This window comes from Sinohyriopsis cumingii, chromosome 13 (assembly GCF_028554795.1).
Source record: "Sinohyriopsis cumingii isolate HCF-2022 chromosome 13, ASM2855479v2, whole genome shotgun sequence".
Classification (NCBI taxonomy): domain Eukaryota; kingdom Metazoa; phylum Mollusca; class Bivalvia; order Unionida; family Unionidae; genus Sinohyriopsis; species Sinohyriopsis cumingii.
In genome coordinates, this window is record NC_142973.1 from 69,232,043 (window position 1) to 69,245,302 (window position 13,260).

Here is a 13,260-nt window from a genome sequence, read left to right on the forward strand (position 1 = left end):
CATTTTTGGAATTAATTTGCAGTGAAAATGAAAACATGCTTTTCATAACATTCATAAGATTACTCTGGAAGTAAATTACCCAAGTACCAGTATAATGCAAAAGTAATGAAAACAAATACTGTTGCAAATCAGTCTTCTAAGCACTTCTAACAAATACCATACGTTGTGTGCTATGACCAACAAAGCTAGAATTTGGGAAGTTTTAACTATTGTGCACACCTAAGTCCTACACTGCACAGCTATTTTTAAGGCTTTGCATGTTACGATCCTGGTACCCATCCAATGTATTATTGCTTCAATATTTATCACGATACAGAGCTTCCAATTTATATCCGGAACCGATTTTCATGCCATGCAAGCTTTACATTGTAAATCACAATTCTGCACAACTGTTTTTTTTAAACACTGAATAGATGTAAAGTGTAGGTCACTATCATGATTTGAAAATTTCATTATAATTATTAATTAAGCTTTAAAGATAATTAAAAACTAGATCAATCAATAAATTGCATAATTTTGTCCTCTTTTATGTGTCAGTGCATACATGATAAAATGGATTTTCACAATATTAGTTACATTTCTGATGCTAAAATACTGCTGTATTATTACAACCCCAGTGAAGACGTGAGAGCGTGAAGATTGTTGGGAAAATTGATGAGTGAGAAAGGAAAGACAGGACAGGTGGCTTGCGGCAAGACTTGTACTTATCAATATTAGATTTTCAAGGAATTATCAAAGACATTCAGATTTATATACAAATTTATCAAAAATATGACAAAAACACTTTTTTTCCTCACAATAACAAAAGATTCTTATTTTTGCAATCCGTACGATTCCTGATCCATGATGAAATATTTCCTTCAAAAGGGATGCATGTCTTTCTCCATACATGTACCTGTTTAATACAGACCATATAATACAAGAAATACTCAGGTTTAGTTGTCAAACAACAATTAAAAAATCAAAACACAAAGACAGTGATGAATGAGTACTAAAAACAAGCTCTTCAATGCAACACACTGACATGAAAAGTACAAGAGCCACACAATAATGTCATCTTTAGACTGACGATTTCTTGCAATCAACTCTACTGCAAATCAGATGATCATTCCAGGTCATGTAACCAGAGGTTTGAAATAGAAATTTCTCTGTTGAACACCATTCTATATCATCATTGTGGACAGTATCATCACTGTGGACAAGCATGAATGAATGGCATTCATTTAATCACCTACTGTGTGGTTTGAAAATTTAACCCCAAAATCTCACGCACAAGTGTTAAAAAACACATCCAATACTTTTTTGGATCATGTTTTTTTTCCTTGTTTCTTATTTTGGGACAAAAATTGCATGGTATTCCTTCATTAAGTATGAACTGAAAATAAAGAACAATATTTTAAAATGGATTACAAATACAGTATGTACTCTCTTGTAAGTCCAAAACTAGACAGACCCAGACCTGCCATTGTATAATGCACCAGCAGAGCTACATATATATAATTAGGAATAATCAGTAGAGCATAGACCCTGATCACCTAGTGCATTATCAGATACCAGATCAGGATTTAATGTTGTTTGCAGTTGAATTCATGAGTACAGATGTTTTTCAACAAGGAAAGCACCAGTTTAATCCAGTCATTCTGTAAGACAAGGGCCACCAACTTTTTCTTACCTTATATACCTGCTCCCAAGTCAAATCCTACTGCAAATTGCACTAACCCAGATCAGCCAGCACATTATGTACCAACAGATCAGGACTGATATTTGCAGTTAGCCTCAACTTGCAAGCAAATGTATACGGTAACCCAAGATACTGATGAACTTGTTCTTGGCATTCTTAAAAAGAGCTTTTATTGGTCTTGAAATCTGAAGTTTTAAGCATCTGTTAAACCAAATTTCTACAACGTGAAACGGTGAATTCACAATACAACTAAACTACAGCTAATGACATTAATAATGACAATTAAAATGGAAATAAAAGAAATGTTAAAAGGATGGTTAAAAGTAACAATACTCAATATTATTCCAACTGTTTAAATTCACTTTCTCCAGGACAATAAACTGAATCTTCAGTTAATTGGGTTGGTGGAGGAGGGAAGAAAATTGATATTGAAAACAAATTTGACCAAAATAATACAAATGCTCAAAGGATTTTGAGTTTTTATAATTAAACCAAATTAATCCAATTCATGACATAAATGGAGAGCTTAATCAGTCAGAATTGTGAGAAATATAAATTACAGTGACCTAGACTCATCCATAAAAAGTTGTATCAATATGCCTTTGAAACAATTTTAAAATCTGTAACTTCCATTTAAGGGACTAGATTGTTACATTTAGCAATTTTCACCTTTATCATTTTTAGAGTTTGAGCACTGGAAATCTTATTCAAGGGTCATACTTTTGATACCTGCATGGACTAGCCTAGAAAGGCTGCCTACATGTATCCCTAAGAAAGGCAAGTTAGCTCCCATTCCTTCTGCATTATAGAGCAAATAATGTTTATAGTTTTGTCAAAACCAAACCAAAGAACTAATCATTACACCTTCAGAACATCAGTGCATTATAGCCAAGATTCCCATTAAACTCTTTACAACATACTTATTATCCATAATCAAAAATTTCCAAGAAATTGAGTTAAAAACTAAACCAGTCATTACAATGTGAAATGTAGGTCACAGTGATACTTATGACAAACAAACATGCAAAACTTTATTCAATACAGCATTAAATACAGGTCACATTTTGGTTGGATGGTACTGTACACACCAACACTGATCCACAAAGCTGCACGTTTTTCTGGCTAATAATAACAGAATCATTGATCAAAATTTAACATTTAACCAAAATCGCCTCAGCATGAATTATGTCACACTGACCCTCTTTTGTTAGATGGTTTTGTATTGAGCAATCCTTATCTGCATACCAAGATGCATGACTGACCAATAATGCCTGAAAATCAGACAAATGCAAAACCTAACCAAATTCATTGAAGCACAAATACAGGTCAATGTGACAACTTTTAGAAAGATGATGTGTAATTTGCCAATATGCAAAAGCACAATGAACAACATCTTGTTCAAGCAAATGCCAGAGAAACTGACATAAATGCAAAACTTATCCAAAGTCACTGGATCATTAAAATTAGGTCACAGTGGCCTACTTCTGGTGGTACTCACTAAAACACATCTCCATATAAAAGTGCATGGCTTGGGGACTTAAAATGCCTGAAAATCTGATAGAAGAGCATAAAACACAGGAAGTACCTGAAAATCTACTTCAGTGAATGGAAGACTTGCTACAAAAATATGGCAGTGTATTGCAAGCTAAAGTAATACATAAATTATAAAACGGATGAACACAATAATGGTTTAGGTCATGATTGAAAGCCAGCATCTATATATATACTACAATGTACACAGAAATAAGAACACTTATAATAAATAACCACTAAAATGCACTAATATATACAAGGTTAAAAACTACATATATATCATGTTAAATAAATATATCCAGTTTATACTCCAGTCAATGGAGATCTATTGAACACTTTCAGCTGCTTGACTCAGTATCATTAATTATAACTTTCCCTTCCTGATTGGTTCTAAAATAAATTTCACAATGGAATTCTGCAGTCTGGTCAAAATACATAAAGGCTATTGGTGTGACCACATTTTTTGTTGTCCTAAAACACAAAATTACAATTTCGTAAAGTTTAGCAACTCTGTAAAAAATGTAAATATAACTTTGTTGAAAAATATTATTTTACACCTGTCTTGATTGTAATCATGAATAAAAAAATTCAAATCTTGTTACAAATGCCTTAAGTTATCGTTTACAGCAAAGTAATTTTTCACACCTGACCCAAATTTCATCTGCGCAAAGCACTAGTTTTAATCTTTTAATTGTATCCAGTCACATGACCAAAAGGCAGGATTGAGAACACAATATAAAATTTATTATGGCCTTACATCTGATTTATAATGCTATAATAAATCAATTTAAATTTGGCCCCCAATCTAACCAGATAACAATGGAATGTACGACTGAATACAATGTATAATGTTAAAACTAAGCAGATTAGGTAACACTTACAACACCAACTGGTGCAACAGTAATGTCACACAAATTGTTATTGCAATGCCAGTAACATGTGAAGCTCTTCACCAAGGTCATGAAGTGTTGTAGTAACTGATGTATAATACACGTAACCGTGAACAGAACAGATCCTAAGCTGGAGTTCATAAAACTACTTCTGAGCTTGATATTTTTTTCAGTCAATCAAAAACGACTTTTGTTAAAATCACTTTTGATTCAATAAAAGTCTAAACTCAATCTCAAAGTTTTATGACCTAGAGGCTAAATCTGTCATTGTAAAATGTACAGGCAAATCAAGGTCTGTGATATTTCAATTTAAATCACATGATACAAAGATCCAGATCTGCCAACACATCAAGCAACAGCAGATCAAGACACATGCTGTACACAGATAAATAAAGAAGGCTCTGAGGTGAGGACTATTTATCGTTTCCTAACTGTTTTATCACAATAATACATTCAAACAAAGGATACACATAATTCAATTATACTGAAGAAAAAGAAAAAAAAAAAAGGGGGGGGGGGGCACATCTCAAAATGAATAGTCACCTTTGGGGGTTCAGCCCAATTTGGCTACAGTTGTATGACGATGGGCAAGTCACTTTATCTCAGTATGATATAACACTGAAAGTGTTGATGTGCAGTAAAACACTAAACCAAATGGAGTGGTAAAGAAGTCACAAGCCCATTTATGAACTTTTGACCAACTATTGACAATTCTGTAATCATCACTGAAGCTGCAATCACGACAGTGGCAGTTACATCTTTCCTACAAGCACAAACTCAACGAAACATGTACTACTTTTACTCCAACTGATATCTGATAATTGAAACTGCTTATTTACAAAATCACAAACAAAAATGTGCTAGCCATAAATAAAAAATTGAGCAAAAAATATGCCATATGAAGAAATGAGATCTTCCTTTTGCAAGTTTCGGGCAAATAAATTTTACAATCAAGCATAAATCTCCAAAAGATAAACGAGCTGGACCACGTTTATAAGGTGGGTATAATGTGGTCCACATTTGTGGCTCCTATGAACATCAATATAGTGAGTACTGTACAATAATGTGAACAAAGTATAAAAATAAGGCATTATATTAAAAATTCATAGCATTAACCATAAAATAGATGAACTTATTCTAGGCTAAAGCAGCAATTGCATGCCAAGTCAGTAGTTCATTTGGATTTAAAAATGTTTTTATCCTGTTATAATCATCTGAAAACTACATGACAGAATTTCTTGCTCTCTCTACAAATATTCGTTAAGTTCTGTGAAATTTATTCGATTAAAAGAAAAACCAAAGATATACTTTTCTAGCATGTTCTGTATTACTAGAACATTGTCATGATTACTGGATTTAACAAATCCAGTGTCCATCTGTCATACTCGCATTTCCTTACCTCCAACTGAATTTAAATTAAACTGCAAGGGTGAGTATTCAGTAAAAGGTCCATCCCTAGTGCAAAACAGAACAGACCATGATTAACCATTGTACAATGCACATACAGATCTGGATCTATGCCAATTATTTTTAAGGAATGAGGCTAAACCCCAACTGCAAGTAATCAAATGTATTGATCTGGTTTACACTGTTGTACAAAGATTTTGTTGAAAAATATGAACATATCAAAATGATTACTAAGAAATGTAAATATCTGGGTCTAAACTCACCACTACACATATCAAATATATTTCATTTTTAGCTATCATGTACACAGTACAATTGATAATGACAATGTTATAATAAAAATATTTTATTTAAAATAAATACTTTTATTTATTCACCCCCATCAAGTGTATTACAATTCATCTCAACAACCAATGTATGGAGGGTCTCTCTAATGCCCTTGCTGGAATCAAGGAACATTCCTATGTAGCCAGGTAAAAGATTAAAATTTTCCATTCATAAGAAGTTGTTTTATGACCCGACCCCCTTATAATATCTCAAATTTTACATTTCTGACAACAGGACACATTATTAAATGCACACATTTTGTTAACTTCTCTGAAGAAACAGTCCAGTGATACCGGTTTTTAGTAATTATTTCCCTCCTCTTCTCAAACAAATCTCAGCTAGATCTAACGAGACCATCCATCCTATTGGTAGTCACTTTTGTAAAAATCAATGCTTAATGCACAGTTAAAATGGCAATCATTACATTATAATACCATCAATGTCACTTTTTACTAATCCCTATTGTAACGATATAATCTCCAGGAGAAACAGGACATACAAGAACAAGGTTACAACTTCTGTTTCTTATTAAATAATGAAAATTTGTAACATGCTATTTGACTATTTGCAAGAGGTTGATGAAAGATAATTACAAAGTCAACAAAAGTACACAAGACCCAGTGAAATCTTCATACAATCATGACTTGCCATAAATCAGCCTCAAGCTATCCATTGCAGAAAAAAGATCAGTTCCAGTATCACATCTCAGAAAAAGGAACCAATAAGAACCATCAGACAGACTGCCTGGCCCACAACCATCGATTTTTTGAGCACCAGTATAATTTTATTTCCAACAGTGGGGAAAATATGACTTGTTTGTGATCAACAGGATAGGACATATTTCATCTTTTACTGCTATTAAGAATGTTTTCTGGGTAAATACCTGGTAATATGAAGAAATACTTACAAGATTTAAACACACACATATGCACATACAATAAAACAGCAATAAACACCATGCCATTTTCACTGAATGAGATCAACTGACAAACTAATAAAACTTCCATTTTTATATTTCTTGCTAAAATATTTACAATTACAGAAGAACTAGTACCTTACTCATGAACACATTAAGCAGCAGATTACAATACTTTCCTCTATCTGAACATTTGTTCCTTGTCTGATTAACGGCAAATTCTACAGCTTTAACAAAATAAAAGATAACTCTGGAACCATACCTCTTACAAAGGTCTAACACAATTACAAATATACAGAAAAAGAAAGTGATTTGTACATTTGAGCATAGAAGAACAAAACATCCATTCATTTTCATATTTCAAAGACATTCTTTGAGATCAAAATAATTTGTAACCAGCTTTATAAAGTATCAGTATAAAGTGTATCAGTTTGGACCGTACCAATTTACTTAAAAACCTAATTTCAACTGTAGTAGGCTGTGAAAAGGCAATGTCATGCAAAAAAATGTACAACCCTTAGATCTATTTATCTTTGGCAAGTTTTTAAGGAATGCTGCCTTTCAATTTGCTGCCTTTAATTTAAATTTTATTAGAAGTATATTACATACCATGAGCTAAATAAAAACTAAATTGCACATGTTTACAATGTTTTGAACACTATCACCTTCAAGGTGCAATCATGACAGTAAATAGATTGAGAATGATAATTGACAAAGTCTGTATCATTGATACATGAAAAAAGATATGATCTCGATTTCTAATGTTTAATGCTAGTAATTAATGATAAGTATATGGGCAGAAAAATAATCAAAACCAATTTCATGCTGTATGTGTCAGTGATAAATGTGGAGTATATCAACCAAGGATACGATATGATCTCTGTATCAACATGAAATAACAATATCGTCATAGTTTCCAAAAGCATTCACCTCACCAATGTCAAAACTGATTTTCAATTTGAACTGAAACTGATGATATTATTTACCGACAAAAGTTAACAACATGGCATCTCAAGCACATAAAGAGTAATTATGTTCATTCTAATAAAATTCCAAGATTTAATTTAAAGCATGGAAAGACAGCTGGCAAAATCTCAGTCTAAACTCATGCCACTTTGATTTGACCTCGCTGCCAATAATGTAAAGAGCAATGTTAAAAAAAGTTTGATATTTTGAAATGAATACACAAAACCAAATTGTAAAACAAGCAGCTTTTTAAATACCTGGATAAAATGCTTGTCTTTCCTTGCATTTAGTCACAACTACCATGAAAGAAGTTTTAAAATCACATCGTAACTACTAAATATATTATCCTAATCTTGAGTGTGGACAGATACACACACAGATACCACACAGACAGATACACACACATAGATGCCACAGGCAGACAGATACACACACATAGTTGCCACAGGCAGACAGATACACACACATAGATGCCACAGGCAGACAGATACACACACAGAGATGCCACAGGCAGACAGATACACACACATAGATGCCACAGGCACACAGATACACACACATAGATGCTACAGGCACACAGATACACACACATAGATGCCACACAGACAGATACACACACACAGATGCCACAGGCACACAGATACACACACATAGATGCCACAGACAGACAGACACACACACATAGATGCCACAGTGATCACTATGCCATCTTTTTGTCAAGACAGGGCAAGGAGAAACTACAGGAATGAACACCTTGGTTCATATATTGGTACAAAAGTGATCTTGCAAAAGTTGTTAAATGAAGAAATAAATTCCCACAAAAATGATAAAAACCAGCTGCCTTTGGATCACAATAATCATCTGAAGAGTGAACAGTGTTGCTTGCAAGATAAGCAAAACATTTTTTTAAAAAAACATCTTTAAAAAAACCTGTGCTGTGCACAGCACAAAAAGATCTGATTATTTCATACAAAATGACACAGTGAAGAAAACAAAACAAAAATAAAACCAACGGTACCTAGTACCACATTCTCATTATTTGTTAAAGTAGTGACCTTAACTGAAACACAAATGCACCAATGTTACATTGTAACAATAACTGCTAGAATACTGTAAAGTAGACACCTCCACTATCAACTCGGTATATAACATCAACTGTTGCAATCTTAGTAACACTGCATAGTAAAAAGTTATCCATAATTTATTTTTGCATAATTACACTTTTACTATGACTTTATCACAAACATTTGGATGGGTCAAAATCAGAAATGCAGAAAATTATTTGTTTACTAGCTATCAGTTCACACTGCCAGAAAAGAACCGTCTTGCGTAATTTGACAATAGGCATAAAAAAAATTAAAATATAATGCTGGTAATCATTTTTGTTTTCTAACTCATCATAATTCTAACACCATGATATGCCAAGTTAATTGATATCAGACGATCAGAAAATGCGTACTGTACATGAATTCAGTAAACCAAATGCCAGATGATAGTGAAAACACCTACAATACAACCAGATTACAACCTGACCTGGAGATCATGAAAGCTCAAGAAACTGAATTTCCACCATTGGCCAATCATAAAAGACCTTTCAAATGCAAGGCTGTTTATGTCCACACTTGGCCAATCACAAAAGACCTTTCAAATGCAATGCTGTTTATGACTGGTCAAACTCAAGCTTGACATTTTATGACTTCCAGGACATATCTTCCAACTCTGCTCTCATTTACCATATCATAATTTGTGACAGTGTGAAAGACAGAAGCAAGGTTGTAAGATTGCTAATGATATGGACTATCCAACAACTGTACATGAACAGGTTCAGCATGGAGTCAGAGATTTGTCCAGACTGGTATGATGCTGGTTCTAGTTGACAGCAGACAGTGCTCTGGATGGAGTGGGTGGGTAGATCTTTGTGGGTGTTGCATGGGGGCTATGGATGACCTGGGTACCAGTGCTGTAAGTTAAATTTCCATGATAAAGACTGGTACCTGTAATATAAAATAATTATAAAATACATTATACCAAAATTACAGTATACAAAAGATAAGCAAATACTAGTAATTTTCAAAATTCTTATCAAAAACCGTTATTCCAGTTTGGAAACTAACTGTGCAAACCTTAAATTTAAGTATTTTCCATACTGATAACCATTAGCCCGATAAATCCCCCCCACCCCCAGTGTTGATAATGACGGACAAGGTTAGGGTCTGATATCACATGTTGATTAAAATGAGAAATTGTGCCACATACAGATCTGTCCAGAACATACCTGAATACCGTTTACACACTTACCAGTATTTGGCATCAGGCATAAAAATAAAAATAGCCACAGTACATAGGGTTGTACAATTCCATGTGGATCAACAAGTCCTCCAAACAGGATTTGATCCAGAAATATTGTGACCATATTGCCAAAAGGACCCTTCAACCAACGGTATCGAGACTTGAGAAATACTGGTACATGTACAAAATGTACACCAATGTGTTGTGGTCAGATCTTTCAACAGAAATTCCTCAGATGACATCAGACCCTCAAATTACTGTCAAGTTCCATGGAGTTTGGCACAAATATGATGGCCAATTCAGACAGTTGCAATGGTTATCACATTAGGTTGCAAGACCATTAAGTTTTCAAATTAAATGCATCACAACAGAAACACCTTATATAATCCAACATGGATTTGTCACTGTTCTTCTTACAACATAAAAATAAAGACCAATGCACCCACCCACAATGATTTACAGTATTTTCAGGGACATTTTTCATTATTTCATGTCATCTTTTGGTATTTCTGACAAGTGCACACCATTAGTAACATTCGGTTACCAACACATCATTATTCCAAATTGTAACCGATTTATCAAAGTGAATATCTCATATTTACAATATTTTAAACAAACAATGGAAAATAATTTATTAGTAATTATTGGTGTTGAACTAAAACAGTATCAAATTCAGTGTCAAGCTACATGTATGATATATGTGGATCAGGGACTTTGCTTATTCATTTCACATCAGGCACTTTTCAACTTCACACACTGTCCGTTCATCACTTCAGCACAAAATCACAAGCAAGGAGTGTTTGCCACTGTCAAACATTTCATACTTGAAAAGAACAATAAAACTAGCCATTTTTCTAGCCTCGTCTCTTTATGCTGCTAAAATTTTATGTGGCAAGAAATGCCATTCCTGCAATCACTCCTTTCTATTTAATACAAAACTATGGTGAGCTGCTTTTGCATTATTTACATACTTCTTTCACCTATTTTCATACTAACTTGATATATAAACTTTTTGAAATTTTAACTTGAAAGTCATATTTCCGATTTTGCTATTTTTTTCATGCAAAATATGGATGAAAAAGGTGAATGCACAGGTCTTAAAATAACATGGTGAAGGCCTACCAAGCCCAGCTTTTCCAAGTACACAATTAGCAATTTTGTCACTGAAAAATGCCTTTATTTGCCTAATTACTGCTAATCATTGCACCACTTTAATTTAAATGAAAGTGATGGTGACGTTCAAAATAAGACTATTGATTTTCATAAACCCAGTAAGGTGCTGACCAAAACATGACTTGCCCATACCTGTCTTGGGGCAAAATGAACAGAAATCAATACCATAACTATTATAACACAATTACCCTGCTAATAAATGCCTTCCACACCCACCCCTTCATCCAACAAAAAAAAAAAAAAAGAATTCCTACGTTAATGGCATGTCCAAATAATCAAAACAGTACACAAGTAACCCAACTGTTAGAAAAATCAAAACAGCTTAATTTACATGCATTTTCAGTGGAACAGTGATGTATGGTATTCATTGTTGCCCCCAACCCTATTTTTGAAATCGCAGTGCCCCGAAACATTAGAATAGCTACAGTAGAAGAAAAACTGATCAATACATGTTTTAATTCATAATATTCACAGTTAAAATTAGTCACACTTGAATACAAAAAAGATCATAGAATCTAGCTGGAAATTTTTCAAATCTAAATCAAAATAACATCAAAACAGAAACAGACTATATTGGATTCAAAATTATTTTAAAAATAACAAATATTTCTTGTTATTATGTTGACAAAAATAAACAAAAAGCATAATATTTTGGCCTGCATGTCAAACCCATGTGACCTTGGTATCAAGGTCAAAAGGTTGAACAAACATGACATGGACTTAATTGTCTTCATTATGATTTGTCCCAAGTATCAAAAAGTTAGATCACGGCATTTAGGAACTATAGACAAATGGGTTTCTTTTTAGCCACAACCTGACAATTTTACAATACTATAGTTTACACTAAGGTCACACAAATCAGTAAACATGTGGTAAAATAAAATGAATTATTTTAAGAAAGATTCATGCCAAGTATGATGAGAATCAATCTATACTAGGAACATTAAGCAAGATCTCTTTAATCTGTCAAAATGCTGCTGCTGGTGCCAGAAGGTGACTTCCTGCACAAGAAATTCAGGAAGAAAGCATTAAATTATAGTCACTAAACAAAAATCTGTTATCCCAGACAATCAATTATCTCCATCAAAATCTTACTACTTATTCATCCCTTTCAATTCTGACATGAGCTGCAAGCGTTGATCGAATTCACCATTGTTTTTCTTTCTTTGTACTCTCCTACTTTTTTAAACAAGAAAACCCTTACATCATTTGACTTTTCAATTGAGTGTTCATCACAAGTAAAAAGTTACATCAGCCTCACTGTCACAAAAAGTGGCTTGACAAAGAATAATGAAGCTATTTTCACATGAATACACCAAAATTTTGCAGGTCTGCATCACTAATCTTACATAAGAAAGATTTTACAAGACTAATGTGGCAGACATATTTTATGCTTCTATATCATACATAAAACAAACTTTTATTAGCAATGAATTTAGTAGGCATTTATTTTCAGTAAAATAAATGTAATATTTCAGCCACAAGTATAATATGAAGTGTACAAGGGCAAAATAGCTAGCACATAAAAAAACGTATACCCATTGTCAGGTCCAAAATAGGAGACAAATACGTGAAAAATGGAACACCTGGCAGCTATGATTGTGTGGAATAAGAATTCACTCTATTGCATCGTTTTAGTTATAATGTCTACAAATGTTTTTCTTCAAATTTCTTTATCAGTAGCCCCCAAAAATTATTTTCCCTTGTCAGACAAGCTCATTTAGCTTTCACTTGCCTGGACCATATTTTCACTTGTCTTGGGCAATTGAGCAATCGTTAATGTCATGATCTGTGTGACACCAATCTAACAAAATTACTGGAGAAAGTATGCGAGATGAGTATAATGTAAAACTGGGGAAAGTGTGTTTAATATAAAACGAATTAATCTCTTTTAGTGTGTATTAATTTTCATGGTTCAGAAAAAACAATGTTTTTATAAACTTTTAAATTTATTGATTTGGCTATGATGTCCTGTTCCTTCAACAGAAAGGTAATTTTTTGTTGGATTCATGGTTCATACCAAACCACAAAATCCACTAAATTATGAATTCAATATAGGCCATGTTCTTACTTGCACA

The 13,260-nt window shown here is 33.3% G+C and overlaps 1 protein-coding gene across 4 annotated transcripts in view; it reads right to left on the bottom strand.

The window, feature by feature from the left end:
- Positions 1-741: 741 nt before the first annotated feature.
- The window catches only part of LOC149785787 (uncharacterized), a 30,998-nt gene continuing 18,479 nt past the window's right edge, over positions 742-13,260 (bottom strand). For 2 of the 4 annotated variants that reach the window (XM_089979706.1, XM_089979705.1), the window contains exon 7: positions 742-9,714. In XM_089979706.1, coding sequence (XP_089835832.1) covers positions 9,590-9,714 — 125 coding nt within the window. In that variant the 3' untranslated portion in view covers positions 742-9,589. The remainder of the gene's footprint in view (positions 9,715-13,260) is intronic. The other 2 variants (XR_016425450.1, XM_089979707.1) reach the window with 2 other exon arrangements.